The 19,522-nt window shown below is 34.7% G+C and overlaps 1 protein-coding gene across 1 annotated transcript; it reads left to right on the top strand.

Moving 5' to 3' along the window:
- Window positions 1–7,936: 7,936 nt before the first annotated feature.
- On the top strand, window positions 7,937–18,864 carry LOC128871990 (sodium-independent sulfate anion transporter). The gene is made up of 5 exons (XM_054114225.1): window positions 7,937–8,627; window positions 15,694–16,477; window positions 16,533–16,835; window positions 18,056–18,201; window positions 18,280–18,864. Exons 1-5 carry the CDS (start codon window positions 8,298–8,300, stop codon window positions 18,742–18,744), a joined length of 2,028 nt encoding a protein of 675 aa, XP_053970200.1. The 5' UTR covers window positions 7,937–8,297; the 3' UTR covers window positions 18,745–18,864.
- Window positions 18,865–19,522: the final 658 nt, after the last annotated feature.

Raw genomic sequence — 19,522 nt, 5'->3', positions numbered from 1 at the left:
AGTGAAAATGTTGGTCAATAGAATTTGTATGTTTGTTGTTGCTTTCCCCACTGTTTTGTTTTTAATAACGCTTTTAGTTCTGCAAAATTTAAAGTTATAGAAATAAAATATAAATGAACTCTTTTCCTCTGAACTTTTTGTTTATACAGTTGATTGTTTTAGTAATCCCAGATTTCACATAATTTATGGACGCTTTAAATATGAATAATTCTGTTTTGTTAAGTACAATAACATAATGTGTTTTTTATTTAAAATACGTCTACAAAAATTTTGGTTAAAGAAAGTTAATATTAAATTTTAAATTTAAATATTTTTGCAATTTCTGAAATATAATATTTATGCAATTATTTAAAATTTAGGGTCGTAAAGGACCGCACATGATGGATATTGGTCATAAAAAGTAGCCCGACGGACGGTGGGTTAACAGTATCCGTCAGGATCTAATGATTTTTGAACACCAAAGATTTTATTTTCTTCACATGACATTCATCAGTTGATGTTGAAAGACTTCTTACGTGTGGGCGTAATTTTTCATCGACATCGGCATTTATCCGGACTCATCTGGTTATCTGATAAACAAGCTTCGTGACCGATTGGCGCTTTATCCATTTAAATAACCAGTAGTTGGCTTACTTTCCGTAAAAATCGAGTAACTCGGCCTCCCCCCATTAATTTTGTAACGGTTTGGTGTTCAGTATCCAACTACTCTAAAATTGTTCTATGCAACTGTGCCACCTATTATCAAGAAATTGATGAACCAACTAAATAGAAAATTGAGTCTGACTTATTCGTTGTTATGTTTACATAATAGTTGTTTACTTAGTTTTTTCTTTGTAGTGCTAAAATACAACTTACTGTGTACTGTATAAAAAAATACTATCTTATTATTGTGCCGATGTTTTTGAGTTTGGCGTGTGGGTCTGGACAACATGTTTTCCACAAAGAAGCTTTTTGATATTCCTTGAATCGATTGAAAAACCTGTTTCAACATCAAAAAGTAAACTTACTCGTAACATCAACAAACGCATGAAATACAATAACACTGTGTGACAAAAAAAAAATAATTAAATATACTTTTATGGAGACCTAGCACAACTTCTGGATATAGAAAAACTAAAAACAATGGAATTTAGTTGATGACGACTTCAGATGAATGATGATGATCGAATTTCTTACAGAGAAGTATTCAAAACTGATGAAGAGAATGACAAATGTACCGTACCATACTAAACTCCAAAGGGCCGTTTCCAATGCATTTTTAAGTTTGGAACCAGTTCCGTTGTGTACTGCACCGTACCGCACCGTACCATACCGTACAGTGCTGCACTGCACACTACTCCAATAAATATTATGTGTTTATAATGACACTTGTTATCATTTTCATGCTTCGAAACGCGCCCTTATTCCCATTTAGCGTAAGTTATACTTACATACGAAATTAGTAAAAAAAAAAAAAAAATCTTAAAACCCACACAACTCTATTAATTTTAATTCAATTACAGTCAAATATAGCTCATTCGACTCAAAACTAAATTTACTATAACAGTAGTGTACTAAAAAAAATTCTCAATATCGGATAATATCGTAAAAATTATGTCAAAGTTGAAAAAATAGAAAAAAAATAAAAAAATTCCAAAACTTCCGTCTACAGTCTCGTCAGTTGTCATTTCAAAAAAATTGTCAACACACTGTCAAAAAGTCCCGTTTTTGTTCTTTCGAACTAAAAAAACAAATTCGAAATCGGATGGAAATTGGCGAAATTAGGAGTGATTGTTCACATCAACCTACTGAAAAACGGTTTTATGGCCATAAAATGAGATTTTGGGGTGTATTGGAAATTTCTCCTATACCATTTTTCTTGGTTTTACTATGCCTACAAGTTTTACTAGGTCTCCATAAAAGTATAATGTCTCTGTCGCACAGTGTAATTTATACACTTATACCCGTGTATATATAGATTTGTCTAAATTTACAGTTCGATAGAAAAAGTTCCATCAGATATCTATTTATATACCTGTATTCAGAATAATAGCGGCGTGATATATTGCAAAGTTTTGACTGTTTATTTATTTTCTTTACATAAGATATAATACAAAAAAGTCATAAAATTGTATGTTTCGAACTTTATACAAAATTAAAAAAAAAATTCAGTAAAATTTCATCGAAATTTCAAACTTTTTAGTCGGAATTTTCACAAAAATTTTGGGTATATCAAAATAATAGAGCTCAAAAAGAAAGAGCTCGAAAATCGTTTTTAGTAGAAATTTTTTTTTTTGTTTTTGTTAGCGGTCTTGTGCATTTTGACTAAACATTTCATTATATTAATTTATACTAATCATATACATACTGATGTAGGAATTCCCTTTACAAAATATGAAATTAAAAAAATTACCACAAAATATTTACAGAGAATAATGATTGATGAAACTAATGAAATTACTAGACTTAAAAGACATCATGTAGTAGACATTCCATTCAGAACCTAATAGATAAATCTAAAATTAAAATGTATTAAAATCTAACACATAAGTCTGAATATAAGTGTACATTAATCGTAGTATATATATATATTAAGTCAAATTGTTAAATAGTTATAAAATTTGCTCATTATTTTAAAAATAGATTGCAAATAAACGAAAGTTAGTAAAAAAAAAATATATATATAATATTTAACACCGTCAAAGAAAAAAAAACAAAGATATATAGCTAGATACATTTTATATAAAGATTAATTTAAAAAACAGTTGCAAAATTGCAAGCCTAGAATTTTTCAAAACAGTCTCACAAAAAATGTTTGAAAATATTTTCAATATTTTTAATTTTATACATAGTTTAAAACTTTAGGTTACATGTATTTGCTGAAGAATGAACAATAATTTTATAAAAACTAAAGACAAATTTAAGAAAAAAAGATAAAACTTTGTAATATGTCACCGGCTATTATTGTAAACACAGGTGGATACATATTAGCCAGACCCGTGTGTATCGTGCAGGGTTTACGGTGTATAGGGGTTAAGGTAAAGCTTATTATTTTTTTTTACTGAAAATCAAAATTTGAATATAATTTTACATTTTACAATACCCAGTCAGTATGGCTTATAAGATATCGTTTAGTATATTGGCATCTTTTTCGCTCAGTCAAAAGCAATAAATTTTCTTCTTCTGGCCTTTATAAATCAATGTATCCTACTGATGGTAATGAAAATGTGTATGCACATAATTTGAAAATTCTAGTATTATACGGTTTCATCACAAAATTTTCAAAATTCGTACCAACGACAATGCTTCACTTAATGTGATGCCCACCTATGTTTCGAAGTAGCAGAACCGCAGTGGCACTCATAATAAATTACTGTGTCCTTGTGTGTTACTTGCGCATGCGCGCCATCCTAAAAAATATTTTGTTTTGTTTTCTTAATAGAATGTTTCATCCTAAAAAAGGCAAAGAAGAAACTATAAAGCAAATATTTGACGTTAAAAACTCAATACTTAATATTTTAACATTGAATAATTCTTAAAATTTGTGAATAGTTTCCAAAATTGTTCAGTTTACTTCTTATTACACGCAAGCCTACAAATAAATCAATTTTTAAAAAAATTGAAAACTATGTCTAAAATATTTCGATCACACGACATCGAATCGCTCAAAAGCGCCATAGGATAAATTTCATTTTTTTTTTTCATTTATTTTTAAGATTTCGTTTTAACAAATTATGACTAAAGGACGGATTTTTAAAACAATACCTCGTATAGTGATTTTCTTTTGATTTGCTTGGCGTTGATCACGGATTTTGGATGACAATTTGATGTCATTGTGAATGATAACTAAGAAATTATCTAACTATGCTTACTATTATTTATATTTGGCTTTAAGGGCCACGTTAGCCTATTTTTTCTAATGAATTTAACTTTCCAATCATTTAATTTACATTTTTCTATCACAGTTGCCTGCCTTCAGAGGATTGGCTATAGTTAGGGGAGCCACTATATCACAAGCCGCTATTTGTTATTTCACTAAGTTCATTGTTCCACCATTCTCATCTGTACTTTGTTGTTGCTGCCCAAAATGTTTATAAGTTGCTCTGTAACTGTGTGCAAAATTTAGAAAGATTTCAAAAAAAATTGTATCTTCAACAAAATTTTATCTAAATTTGTTTACTTTTTAATCTGAATTTTTAGAATAATTCAGAGTATGCAGTTTTATAGCTCATTTAATTTTGGTACAATAAAGTGAAAGTTTTGATGGTTATAAAATCACAATGATTTTTAATACTTTTTTTATTTTTGCTGAAGGCGCTTGTTCTTGGTTCTTTAATTTTTCTGCTTCCTTCTTCGCTACACTGCAGCCCTTGTCTGGTAAAATAATAAGACTATAAATTGCGTTTTTGGTTCCATCAATCTACGATTCGTTGACTTCAGTGTTATTGTTGGTTAGTACCAGATACGTTTTAAGTAAACCAAAAGCTTTGTTACATAAAAACTATATACTTGAACAGTAGTTTGTGTAATAAAGCTTACTTAATTAGTGCTTCGTGAATATTAACAAGTCCTACAATCGTTATAAATGCTTTATCTACCGCTTTTATCAACAAAATGCTCGAGACTCACTGATTCCTAAAGATAGAGACTGGAGACGCTAGTTAAATAGTTATTATTAAATATTGCGGAACTGACTTTTCTTAACGGCAGAAGATGTACATAGAAGTATATACTTATACATACATAGGAATTATACTCATATCTGACTATTTACCGATATTGAGTTCAGTGAAGTTTCCTTATATTTCGTAACAATGTTCTATTTGGCAGAGATCCTCTTTATACCTCTACTTCCTTTCTGTTCTGTAAAATACTGTTTGAATCGGAACAAACTCTGGCTTTATAACAGTTAATTTGAGTAGTCAACAATGTTTGTTTTTATCGCTGGCATACCCAGCTACGACTAAAATTGTTTGTTCCTTTTTGCATTAAAAGTTTTCTCTGCTTCTAATAAAAATAGAAACCAAGCAGGAAATTTGCGCTTTGAAAACTTTTACATTGTAAATGCAAGAAATGTTTATTTTCTGTGAACAAACGCGATAAATAGGCGCAAATATCAAAACTTTATATTATATGGCACTTTTCTTTATATACTCGAATAGATCTTACGCGAATATCATTAAGACCGATTCAGTGGTAGAAAACTCAAAACAGAAGTTCAGAATAAGTAGCAGTCATAAGCTGAGGCTGAGTATGAAATAAAATTAAGTTATTTCTTTCGTTCGTAAGCCAATTCTGATGAAATAAAGAAAATTTATTTATTTATTTAAAAAAATTGAGAAGCAAGATGCCTGAATCTCAGCTCAGCGCGAGAAAAACAGCAGCGGAGAAGAGTTTGGATGATTTTACCTCATCCTCCATGCATTGTCCCGAAAGGACATCCTTAAAATTTGCGAGTGGCGGCTTTGTTAGCGTAGAAGTTCGATCGAGCGCCTTCGATCTACCCGTAGCCAGAGGCATCTCGCTAATTTGCCCGTTCGTGCATTAACCCAGAGCTGTCTGAGGTAACGCGAATCGCACTATTCCAGGAGCAGACCACCAATTTTGTAATTACGCGAGGCAACCACCTCGAGGATTCTCTGCTTAACTACCTCGTTCGTCCAGCAGCTTCCCACAATGTGCCTGTGACTACGAACTCAAATGAGCCTAATATCGAAGTATTCGAATATTGAAGTATGCCTCGATCCGGGCGCCCATCAACGTCTTCAACGGATGAAAACGTTGACAAAGTCAAGGAAATGGTGCTGGAAAACCATCATTTAAGTTTGAGGAAGGTAGCTCATGACCTTAGCGTGTCTCACGAATCAAATGACAACATTTTACACTATCAATTGGGAATGAGAAGCGTGGTTGCTCGACTCGTTACAAGAAAGTTGAATTTCTTTAAAAAAAAAATTCACCGGAAGAAGGTGGCTGAAGACATGCAAGTGAATTGAGCAAGTGAATTAGGACCCAACGTTTATCCAGTGCATCATAACAGGTGATGAGACGTGGGTATATGAGTTTGACATGCAAACCAGTCAACAGGCGGCTGAATTGCGCTATCCACATGAACCGAAACCCACGTCAAAGCCGGTCAAAAGTGAAAGTCGTGATACTCGTTTTCCTTGATTATCATGGTGTTGTGCACTCGGAATTTGTTCCAAATGGTTCTACGATAAACAGAGAATATTATTAGTAATTTACATTTATTCAGTAAATCTAGAAATACAGGGATTCTCTCAGACTACATATGTAGGATTAATTGTAGAATGAACTGTAGCAACTATTTCATTGAGTTACAATTTGAATGTTTGTTTTGAAGATGAAAAATGAAAAGCCAAATAACTTGAAATCTTTTTGAACTCATTCAATTCAACGCTGCCATCGAGGCATAAACAGTTCTAACCCGCTTTAGGAAAAACAAGTCTTGCTTCAAAGATTTTGTTAAGCTATGTGAAAATGATTGGGCTCTATAGCCATGACGAGTCAACTGTCTCATTTATATACACGAAAATAAACCAGAGTGAAAGTATATTCTCTTTGTAACGATTTTAAATTTGATATTGCATACCTTGTGTTGTATGAAGGAATCGGATCAGCAAAGTTTAAAGATGTGGGTCTAAAATGAAGAAATTACTTTTGAATGCCTTCAAGGCTACCGATGTGACACCGATGGTATGACCTCCAAATAAAAACGGCATACTCCAGCTTAGACTGTGCGAGCGAGAAAAAATAGAAGCAAATCAGAAAAGAAACACCGAATGAATCCAGGTGTAGAATACGATTTGGCGATGACAAAATTCTATGACTGACTAAGAAACTGAAAATTGAAATCAAAGATTACTTCCAAATCACAAATTTCATTAAGGGTATTTAGACGCGTGTTCTTTACAAATTATGAAGTACAGCGTAAACGCTTAGACTTAGAAAATGCCAACAATTCTTAAGAATCATTCATAACATTTAGTTGCGGCAGTTTCTTATCACACCATGCCACTACCTCAACAACAGTAGAAACGGAAGAAACTCAAAGAAATGGAAGCATTCAGATACGTTATTACGTCATTAATAAAAATTACAAAGAACAAAGTGCACAAAATAATGCCCTGAGGGAAACCGGAAGAGGCAATAAAAGAATAAGAAGATACGCTACACATTCAAGATTGAAATATTACGACTAACCAGCCATAAAACCATGCTGATTAATTGAAATATTACATTTGACAACGAAGTATAATTTTTGTTTTATAATTTACACAAAAAGATTTGTAATGGTTGAAAGTTTAGAAACAGGTCTGTAGCTCGGAATGTTCTATTTACTCTCAGTATGAATATGAATGAATTGTCTGAAGTGGATAGGCAAAAGTCATGAATGGTTAACAGGGGAGAAAAACCTTCTCATAAAAACTATCTTCGTTCGGAAGCGGCATAATATTGTAAGCCCTTCCATTGATGAGATAACATCAAGACGCACACTACAAATTGGTTGATAAGGGCTAAGCACCTAGCAAGTATGTATGTATGTTTCAGTACTTTTAATGAGTAATTTAATTTCCCTGCTAAGCTTACTCATATTTATATTTTCACTTAATTTCATATGATTCTTGTTTGCTAAATTTAGTCTATTAATATGTTGTCCGAATGATGGAAAATTATGCTTATCAGTAAAGATTTAAAATAGCAATCTGTATCTGAATCAAAATTAGCTGCTAATGGACGAACATCACAATCGTGAATGCTGTAAATATTTGCCAAGTCAACCGAATTTCTTTGGTTATCTTAATAATTTGTCTTAAGCAAATACATGCGGTGAACATAGACAAATATTTTAATACGGAGACCTGCTCATTAATAGTACAAATATAAGCACTTTTACTATAAGAGGTATAAGTAGGCATAAGTACATATGTTCAACAAGCTTTGTTAACTATAGGTGCGAACGGTTAGAGCGACACTTTTCCCACTTGAAGAATTACTCTCTTCATGCAGCTTGACGCGAATGGACGTGTGAAGATCGCCGACTTGAATTTACTGTTTCAATACATTTATTTATCAATGGGTTACGTGAAAATCTCTGCATAAAATTTGCAATAAAAAATACAAAATTGAAGTAGAACTCAAATAAAATAAGAGCAAAGAATAAACGAAGTTGTGAAAAATTTAATTAAATACCAGCTTGCAAAGAATAAAAAAAGAACACAAAAGTGAAACAAAATTAATTTAAATAACTTAAAAAACGAAAGTAGCAAAAATCACTCACCTATACGAAACGGAATATGTCAAGTGTTGAAACGGCAGAAGAATTTCGAACGCGCTCCCAAATCGATCAGCCTCTCGAGACACAATACAATGGCTCCACTGAATTCATACTTGTAACCGATCATCAAACACCAACAGAAGGACGTAGCTTTGGCGATTTCTGTGCGTCCAGTCTGAAGAATGTCTTTCGCAAGAAGACACTTTACAAACGTTTGCCGATCGTGGAATGGCTGCCGCGATATACACGGAGTGATGCAATCGGTGATCTGATAGCGGGCATAACGGTCGGTTTGACGGTCATTCCACAAGGTTTAGCCTACTCTGGCGTTGCTGGTCTGCCAACACAGGTTTGTGCGGAGTGACATGAATTTTCATATAAATATTTGTGTAGATTCTGAGAAATGAGGTCACTTGCATCGTACGTGTATTATGACGTGCATCATGCGGGTGTGTTTTAATAAATAATTATTATGTGAGCAGTTGTTACTATTATCAATAGACACATTTGACCAGATAAGCGTTACGTATAAATTGAAGTATTTCGCTCATTTTACGCTTTATGTAAAACATCGCACTCTATGTAAAAAGATATGGTTTTTAACGAATGAAATTAGGCTTAAGCACTTATTGCGTCGTATGGTTTCAACTAATCTTTAAGAGCAGGTGGTACGCGCTCAAATATTATAATTAATAAATGTGCATTTTTAGTTTTTTCACCGAACGTCTGAGTTTTTGTTTTTAAAGGACTTTAGTGTTTCTACAAGAATATGGTTGTAAAAAATCGTACAAATTGAAAATTATGCAAAGTATGAAAATGTGGGTAATAAGTAAAAGAGTACAGTGTAAACTATGTTAAGAATTTTTTTCCAAAGTTATCCGGTGCTAAAACACCTCAAAAATGTCCTTGAAATTTTGTATCTTTAAATATCCTTGACTTGATCTTTTAACGAAAATATGTTTTGTGAATTTTTATATGCACTCTCACCAACCAAAATTTCATTCATCTGCCTGCGTATACTCCAGCATAGTATACTTATATGGGGGTTAAGAATCTTCCCTACAAGTGAGTATCAACGCGCATTCTAATTTGATTTTTCTGGCAGAAATGTAGCAAATCTGTTTTTAGTTTTCTCATCCAATGTATCGTTTTTTTTAAGCATCTTAAAGTTAAGAATAATGGTTTAAAAAAATAGCCTAAGGTACAGAGATATGGCTATCAATTCAAAGCATCATGTTTTTTTTTTTTTTTTGTAGTCATTTTGTTCTAAAACACCTCATAAATGTCTTTTAAAGTTTTTATTTATTGCTCCCGTTTACTTCTTTTACATCTCTTGAATGTATCTGAAAAAAAAAAATAATGGAAATGATTTTTAGTTTGCATTTGGTATAAACTATTGGAGGTTGAATTAGTTTTAAAGGTGACACACAGATGGCGCTATTGATCACTTTATCGCGTTGGCAATACTGAATATATATTCATGACAAAGCCTCATCCCTAGGCTTTGTTTATCAGTATCTGTCATTTCGCTGAAGTATAAACAACGCAGTGTTTTCGTGCTCCGAGTATGTCAACTTTCGTGCCGTCGAAACGCAATTTGCGGGAAGCTTTGCTTTTCTGCTTCAATTTGAAAAAAAATACAGCCCAAGCCCGTGAATTGCTGCAGGAGGCCTACCCAGATCATACTCCGTCGATCCGAACATGTGAGTACTGGTTTCGACGATTCAAAAGTGGTGATTTTCACACCGAAAACAAGGAGCGTCTTGGCCAGCCCAAAAAGTTCGAGGACGCGGAATTGGGGGAATTGGTAAACGAGGACTCGTGCCAAACCCAAGAAGAGCTTGCTGAATCATTGGGCGTTGATAAATCAACCGTTTGCAAGCGTCTAAAAGCGATGGGAATGATCCAAAAGCAAGGACATTGGGTCCCGTACGAGTTGAAGCTGCGCGACGTCGAACGGCGACTTTTTACGTGCGAATTGCTGATCGAGCGACAAAATCGGAAGGGTTTTTTGCATCGGGTGGTGACTGGCGACGAAAAATGGATCCACTACGATAACCCAAAACGCAAAAAATCATGGGGTTTGCCCGGCCACGCATCAACGTCGACGGCCAAGCAGAATATTCACGGCAAGAAAATCATGCTCTGCATTTGGTGGGATCAGGTCGGCGTCGTATATTTTGAGCTGCTCCAACCGGGCGAAACAATCACGGGGGATCGTTACCGACTGCAATTGATGCGTTTAAGCCGGGCATTGAAAGAAAAACGGCCGGAAACGGTAAAAAGGCACGACAAGGTTATTTTGCAACATGACAACGCTCGGCCGCATGTTGCTCAACCTGTCAAAAAATACCTTGGAACGCTTGGCTGGGAAGTGTTACCCCACCCGCCGTATAGTCCAGACATAGCTCCCTCCGATTATCATTTGTTCCGGCATATGAGTCTCGATTTGGCGGACCAGCGGTTCTCCTCGTACGAGGCTACCAAAATATGGGTTGAGTCATGGATAGCCAAGCAGCGGCCAGAATTTTGGAGAAACGGCATCCGGAAATTGCCCGAAAGATGGGCGAAAGTTGTAGCTAGCAATGGCCAATACTTCACATAAAATATTTTGTACCGTTTTTTCACAATAAAGCCCCAAATCTTCGAAAAAAACCTTTAAAACTAATGCAACCTCCCTAACAAGAAAATTACAGTCTTGCAAATTAAAAGCCAAAACCCACGACACAGCCATGATATTTTTTAGATAAAAATATAGTGTGGGCAATCTAGCGTTTGAAACTTGCCGTGTCTTCAATTAAGAAACGAATGACTTTTTAAATGTGGGTTTTTTATTTCAAAGTCAAATCCCTACGCTTGATTTTGAAATACTATTTCAGCCAAATGACTTCCACTGCTGGCCTCGCAGTATCCAATACGATGAACTAAATTTTTCAGCAAATTATCGACTGTATGGAGCTGTATTTGGTCGATGGCGCACCGATTTCGCTGTTCAGAGCGCAACTTGTTGTTAGATAATTCTCGTAACATGGTATCTAATAGAGATCCAGTTTCACCCTCACGTTTCTGAAATTACACGGATGGCTTCTTTTTCACTGAATTTTCTTGCAGTTTCAGAAGGTGGTTCACTATTTTGCAAGAATCTTTCTAATATTTCATAACGTGGTTGAAGCGTAAATCAACCCAATTCGTAAACCACAAATTCGAACTGACGTTACTCTATTGAAAATTCAATTAAAAGCAAGAGACATCATCTTTGTGTGTGAATTCGTATCACTGATCGATGAAAATCGATTCAAATGAAAATTTGTGGTTGAAAACGGTTTCATTGTTTTTTTTCTATATATTCTTCATGCTTATCAATACACTTTTGAATTCGTTTGAACTAATTTTCGAAGCATTTCGTCCAGTCGCGATTCCTGGGTGTTGTTTAAATTGTGTAGGATCCAACACGAACGCGCCTTTTTACCACAAGGTGATAATGCAAAATCTTATTGACTCTCATCATACAAAGGATGCCTCAACCTCACTGTATGTGGCATGAGGCCATGCTTTATCATTTTGCGCACAGCATTGATCATTTTTAGCTCAATTGATATTGGAAGACTTTCCACGAATTCATCGGGGAGCGAAGAGTGACAAAAAAATTTATTGTACCAGTTCTTTACGTTGCTAAAGGATGGTACCTGCACGCCGTATAATGATTTTAGTTTATCGATGTATTCTTGACTTGTTAGTCAGAAAACACGAAAATGTTCACGTTTTAATTTTAATTAATTTTTTTGCCGAAATAATTTTTTAAAGCCACTGTAATTAAAATTAATATGGCTCACATATCAAAACGTTCTGAGTGCGTTTTTGCTAAAATTTATCACACCTTCCATTGGAAAAGTCAAATAACGCCTGACAATACTAGCGGTGACTTGTATGATTTGACTTTTGTTGCGCCATTTCATCCAAATAGTGCCAAGATTGCATCGTGCAACAACACTTTTCATGCATGAGAAAATCAATCAATCAATTGAATTTCAAAAACATTTTTCACATTTTTTGGCAAGGATTGTTATGAAAGAAAATATACTTTATACAGACATATGTATTTGAATTCTCTCGACATACTTCTTTCATTTGATACTTATGCACATACATATGTATGTAACATATATGGCTATGTTATTATAGTTTTATAGAACTAGAAAATTTTGTTTAATGCTGGATGCTAAATGAAATTTTCAGATTCTTCAAACAAATTTTTTGGCGGGGTGCTGAAAAACTGAAAACAAAAAACTTAAGTAAAGATAATGAGCTAAGCAATGGAAAAGTAGAAAACAAATACTTACGTCCTTTCTGATATTAACCATAAATAGCCATCGAACATGCACACTTGCTCAGGTGGCCTTGTTTACTGCGCCTTCAATGTTCTTTTAATATGATATGTACTTTCCTAAAGGTAATCTAAGTTTATTCATATAGCACGTAATAATTCTACAAGGTGGTCCATATAGGTATTTTCAATCATGTGTTATTTTGAGCTCAGAGAGAGCTCTTTACCGCTACTAAACTTGATATAAAGTCAGCATCACATCTCCTGCAAAAACGTAATGCATCGCTTTGCCCTTCAACAATGTTGGGAAATATTACAAACTTATTTCCAAAGTCAATGTTGTGTAGTCCAAACAGTGTATTTATTAAAACGAAGCGAATTTGATCTATGCGCCTATGATTTGATCTATGCGCCTATGATAGATCAAATTCGCTTCGTTAACCAATAAAACTGCCGCATCTCACGATCGAAAACTAATGAATCCTCAGAGCTCAGAAAGTGACAGTTTAGTACGCGTTTTACAGCGTACGAGTATGCTACTTGATTTTATCATTACTTACTCATATCTTATATCAATTGACTCATCATGTGTTATGGAGTCGTGCATGATGCATGGATTGATGTGATGCGACATCAAATGGCATTAAATCATGTGATGTGGTGCAGTTTGATGTGAAATTGTTGATATGAAATTATGTACCGAGGCATCATGTAATGTGAACCGTGTAATGTAGAATGTTGTCATGCCAATTAATATGATCGTGTATATTGACTTTTTCTTCTTCTTTACTTACTTCTTCTCATTGACAATTATGCAAAATAATTTAATTTCGTTGTTATTACAGTCCGCCCAATAGCTCATCAATATTTTGACTATTTTTCTTTTTTGCTTAGAATTTTTCTAATTTTTTTCTGAAAGTACAACTCATTCTTTAAAAAAATCCGTATAAATCCGAATTCCACACTCTATACAAAAATTAGAAAAATTCCATAAATTTTCCCAAAGCTCGTAATTAAAATTTCTAAAAAAATTCTACATTCTAAATTTTCTAAAAATTCTAAAAAATTTAGTATGGAAGTTTGAAGTTGCTGAAAATTCTCGTTGATTTTTTGTAATTTTTTTCCTTGAAGCTTTCGTTTTCGTTGCCCATTTTGTCCTTACAAAATGTCGTGCATTTGTTATAAAAGTATTAAAAATGTACGAAAATTTTGAGCCAATTCAAACTTGCACTTTTTTAAATTCTTATTAAAAAGTTTCAAATTTTGATAAAAATTTGGCGTTTTATCAAAAGGTGATAAAACAAAAACAAAAAACAAAAGAAAAGTAGTATTATAAAAATTTGGTAAAATATTGAGCAGCTATAGTTTTATCATGGACTGTATAAGATATGACTCGATACTCATGCCAAAGGCGTTTAGTAAGTAATAATATTTAATGGTACATATATATTAGTCCGTATAGCTCTAATAGCGGTCGACTCTCGGCAGGCAATGGCAAACCTCCGAGTGTATTTCTGCCATGGAAAAGCTCCTTATAAAAATTATCTGCCGTTCGGCGTCAGCTTAAAACTGTAGGTACCTGCATTTTTGGAGCAACAACAAGATGCACACAACAAATAATACTGTGGACTCCTCCCAGTTCCCGTTCATCTTGGCTTGAGATTATGATTTCAAATCTACGATTAAAAATACATTGTGAGGTCATATAATCTATTAACGAACATATTATATTCTGATCCAGTATGATAAAGGGTGATCAGATTGGAGGTACTTTTTCCAATAAGGTTTTTTGACAGATAACGCGTGACTACTGTCAAACTAAATACATAATTTTTTTCTGTACTCATTTACATTTCCTCATAGAAACACGAACGCCTCAAAAACGTTTAAAAATCGTACAATTGTATTACGAAAATCGACGCTCTGTGAAAAGTATTAATCGCGCGCTCGGGCCAACTTATGGTGTTCAGTTATGAGGCCCACTATTGGCTGAATGCCTACGTCAGTAAGCGAAATTGCCTTATTTGGGCTGAAGAGCAACCTGAACCCATTCAAGAACAGCCACTCGGTGCGGCCTTTGGGCTGGACGAATCATCGGCCCATAACATATTTCTTCAAAGACGAGGCTGGCAGTAATGTAACAGTGAATGGCGAACACTCTTGCGCTATGATAAACGACTTTTTGATGGCGGAAATCAAAGCCCGCTATCTCTATAACATTTGGTTCCAGAAGATGACGCTATTTGCCATGCATCCTATGAAACAATGGATGATTTACTGCGTCGCCGTTTCGGTGAGCAATTTATCCCTCATCTCGAACCAATGGGTTGGCCACCAAGATCATGTGATATCACACCTTTGGACTTTTATTTGTGAATGCTTTGTGGATAAACCAGCCAGTTTAGGCATTGGAAGCCAACATTATTATTATTTTTTTTTCAATTTAAAATCCAACAGCTCAGGAAGGGCTTTCCCACCATCGTGCTTTACTGTGGGCTTTATATTTTTGGTAAGGAAAGCTTTATTTGATCTTCTCAAACATAGAGTCTGCTTTCTTAACCAAAGTGGTTAAACTAATTTTTATCAGTGAATATCACGTTCCTCCAAGTTACAAATTTTCGCCTTTTATCCCAGGTTTGCCCTTTTTTATTTGACCAAATTTTATTTTTCAACAAATGACTCAATATTCCAAATTTGGTAAACAAGTTTAATATTTAGGACTTCCCCGAACATTCAAAATATCTCGACGTTAGGTGTGATTCCAAACAATGTTGCCTGATAAAATAAAACTTTGTGCGTTGTGCTTCTAAACTGCAAATTGCCACTTGTTAGATAATTCATTTTTCTTTTAATAAATAAAGGCACATTTCAAACTTTGTTGTTGTCGTTTAATGCAAAAAAAAAATTGCTTATATTGCGATCTTAGTGGGTGTACGAGTTACCCATGGAGCGACTGTACTTGGGTGTGTATACAGCTTTTATTTTGAATGCAACCACATATGTTTGTAATATTTTTTATCGTAACGTAATGTTTTTACTTGTTTGAAATTTTTCACTACAATACAACCAAAATATCTTACTTTTTTCACAGTATGGTCTTTATGGCTCTTTTATGGGATGCTTTGTTTACGTTATACTCGGTACGTGCAAGGACAGCACAATCGGCTCGACAGCCATTGCTTCGCTTATGGTTTTCCAGTTCGCCAATGGAGTGTGGCAACGTGCAGTTTTACTTACATTTCTTACCGGCATCATAGAAATTCTAATGGCCATCTTCCGTTTAAGTTTCATCATTGAGTTTGTTTCGGGTCCAGTGAGTGCCGGTTTCACGAGCGCCGTCGCATTGATCATATCTACTTCGCAGATCAAAGATATTATTGGCATTAAAAATGCGACTGGCACCACCTTTCTAGAGCGTTGGATTAGCATGATCAATGATATTGGGAGTATACGCGTAGCCGATACTATTCTCGGCTGTAGTTGTGTTGCCATTTTGATATTGATGCGTTTCATTGGACGCATTAAGGTTGGTCCAAAAAGCGAACGCAAATGGTACCATACAGTGGCGACTAAGTTGTTATGGTTTGTGGGAGTATCACGAAATGCAACACTGGTAATTGTGTGCGCCGCACTGAGCATGTACCTGCAGCAACAGGGAAAAGATTATTTCCGGCTGACAGGTTTCATACCACCGGGATTGCCGGAATTTGGTCCACCACCCTTCTCCATTGAAGAAACACCAGCCAATTCTACCATAGGTGAGCCAGCTGTCGAAGCTGAATCTTTCATGGAGATGGTGAGTAATATAGGATATGGCCTGATGATCGTGCCACTCGTTGCATTGCTGGAAAATATTGCCGTGTGTAAAGCCTTTGGTGAGTTTGAGTATGAGCTTTATAACGTCTAACAAAAACCGTGTGCTTTTTTTAGCTAAAGGAAAACCTATTGACGCAGCACAGGAGCTGATCGCCATGGGTGTTGCAAATGTTGCCAATTCATTTTGTCAAGGTTACCGTGCCAACGGCGGTCTCGCCCGTTCGGCTGTTAATAACGCCAGCGGCGTACGTACTCCACTCGCTAATATGTATATCGGTGCGGTTGTGGTCTTTGCTTTGATATATTTAACGGAGTTTTTCTACTACATTCCGAAAGCGGTTTTAGGTGCCATTATAATGTCAGCCGTAATCTTCCAACTCCAGTACCATGTGATCTTGCCGATGTGGCGAAGTAAACGTAAGTTTAAAAATGAAAATAATTACTATAGTGATGGCGAGCGCCGCACAGTGCTCCGACTTGGACTTTTTGGTATCATTTGCAAGCTACTACTAACCTATTTTGTGATAGAATGAACCTAGAGCCTTTTACATCCCCTCAAATCACAAGTAATTTGTACACACCATTTCACATCCACGCTTGGCATATAAAATAATTGTGGTAAACAATTTCTTCCGCCTCGTGAAAATATTTTTAAGGGCACCTACATGCCCTTTTTCGTATTTTTTAAGATATCTATATTTATAATACGCGAAAGGATTTTTTGTAAATGTCAACAGATATTCCATGCATTGTTTATTCGATTTTCAAAAACGAGGTGTCAAATTAAAGAGCTTGCCCAGAGGTGTGCAGTAAAGATTTATTTATTTGCGCGCCTTAGCCAATTGCGATTGTGCGCGACTACTATTCAGTAGTGCCAAGGCTCAAAACTCACAGAGAACATGTAGGTTATACAAAATGGCGCAGAATTAATTACCCTATTTGAAGTTTGATAAGTTTTGCAAATGGCGTCGTACCACAATCATATAGGACCCTTGTGAACTAGACAGCTGCAGTATACAAAAAAATAAGGAATTGAGCGGGTAAATATTTAAATAAATATTTCCAGTAGTGACATTTTTTTTATTTAGTAAAAAAGTTATATACAAAACAAAATTGGATGGTTAATTTTACGCCACCTTGCATATATACATACATACATATATTTGTCTCATTGCTCTATATATGTATATATATAATTGACGCTGACACCATTTTTTGGTTTGGCCGAGCTCCTCCTCCTATTTGTGGCATGCGTTTTAATGTTGGTCCACATATGAAACCTACAGTTTTTAAGCCGATTCCGCATGGCGGATATTTTTTACGGAAGCGTTTTCATAGCAAAATACACTCGAAAGCTTGCCTGCCGAGAGACGACCACTTTTAGAAATAGCTTTCTCAATCATTTGGTGTTTCATGCACGGAGATTCAAACCTACCCACTTCTGAATGATAGTCTCGCACCAATCCATTCGACTACGGCGGCCGCTATATTATATAAAAATATTTATTTTCTTATTATATTTCTTATTCGAAACTGAATTTTCTAAGATAATTTATGACTAAATCAGTACCTTTTTTCTATGGGTTGAGACCTTTTTTAAAATAACGAGCATCGTTCCATTTAACTATATTTTCCAGGTAGCGATTTGATCCCATGTTTTGTTGCTTTTATTTCTTGTTTGGTTATGCCTCTGGAGGTTGGCATCCTTGTCGCGATCGGCGTAAATCTTCTATTCATTTTATACCATTCAGCACGACCGAAAGTACGCTTGGAGACGTTGGAGGTACCAATCTATCAAAAAAACAAAAAAAGGAAATTAATTACTTTTATTTGACTTACCTTAATGCTGATATAATTTTAGACTCATGATGGCACCAAGTTTCTAAAACTTACACCAGATCGTTGTCTCATCTTTCCTTCCGTCGAATTTGTACGCAATCTTGTTTTAAAGTTCGGTAATAAAACAACACTTCCTGTGGTGATCGATTGCACTTACATCTATGGTGCGGACTACACTGCTGCCAAGGTGATCTCTTCCTTGATCGAAGACTTCAAAAATCGAAATCAAAAACTTATTTTCTATAATCTGAAACCAAATGTTGTGCAAATCTTTGAGGGCTTGCAAATTAATTTGCTATTGTGCTACAATACTGATGCACTAACCTACGCGTTGAAGCAGACACAAAATGGTGCGACGCCAAAAATTGTCGATCATCCATCCAGTGATGTAGAATCTGGAGTAGGGACTAGTACTGAGACGTTGAACTCAACAGTTATTTCGGATGCGCCGGGTAATACGACCACTGATAATTTATCGAGATTGTAAATTTGTTTGTGCTCATATACATATGTACATATGTATTTGTAAAAAATTTGAAATAGATGCTAGTTTTCTTGTCAAACGTGTTCCTATGTATACAAATGTATGTATTAAACGAATAAAAATGTAGCTTTAATAAGATTTGGTTAACTCTGTTTTTACTGACTGCAGTGGAGTAAATGTTTAGAACATAAAGCCCTGAAAGGGCTAGGCCGAGCTTCTCGTCAACATAATTCTTACAAGTAATCAACATACGTCAATGTATCATGAAAATAAGAGACCAAGCCCTGGGTCGCATAACACCCACTTCTGCATTATTCCCGTAAACATGAAAAGCAGCACGACAAATGCATATTTTAACCAAGAATTAAATTTTTTATTCTTTTAGAATAAAAATTTATTGCATACTATATCAAAAATCAAATAACTCAAAGTTTCAATCGTAGTAACAAATTTAAAATAATTCAAAAAATGCTCATCAAAATTAAACATTTTTCTCGAAGAATTTTTTAAAATGTTGCCTTGTGGCCCATTCTTCCAATTAAAAAAAAATGTTGCATTCGTTTACTTTAAACCTGCACACTATTATACCAAAATTAAATCGGCCGCAAAACTGAATACAAACAATTCTCAATATTCGAAATTTCGATGAAAGGTTGTTGAACCTTTTCGAATTTTGTAAAAATTTGAAAGTTCCGGATATGTATAAACTATGCTCTTGAAAATTAAATAGAAAAACAAATAGTTAAAACTTGGCAATATGTTGAGCTGCTTTTATTTTGAC

Source organism: Anastrepha ludens, chromosome 2, assembly GCF_028408465.1.
Source record: "Anastrepha ludens isolate Willacy chromosome 2, idAnaLude1.1, whole genome shotgun sequence".
NCBI lineage: Eukaryota > Metazoa > Arthropoda > Insecta > Diptera > Tephritidae > Anastrepha > Anastrepha ludens.
The sequence above is the reverse complement of the archived record's forward strand: the minus strand, read 5'-3'. Positions and strand labels throughout refer to the sequence as shown.

Excerpts from the sequence above, each read along its gene's own strand:
- LOC128871990 (XM_054114225.1), top strand. The coding sequence starts at position 8,298 with ATGTCAAGTGTTGAAACGGCAGAAGAATTTCGAACGCGCTCCCAAATC. Across the intron at positions 16,836-18,055 it reads GCCGATGTGGCGAAGTAAAC|GTAGCGATTTGATCCCATGT; the intron begins GTAAGTTTAAAA and ends TATATTTTCCAG. Across the intron at positions 18,202-18,279 it reads TACGCTTGGAGACGTTGGAG|ACTCATGATGGCACCAAGTT; the intron begins GTACCAATCTAT and ends ATATAATTTTAG.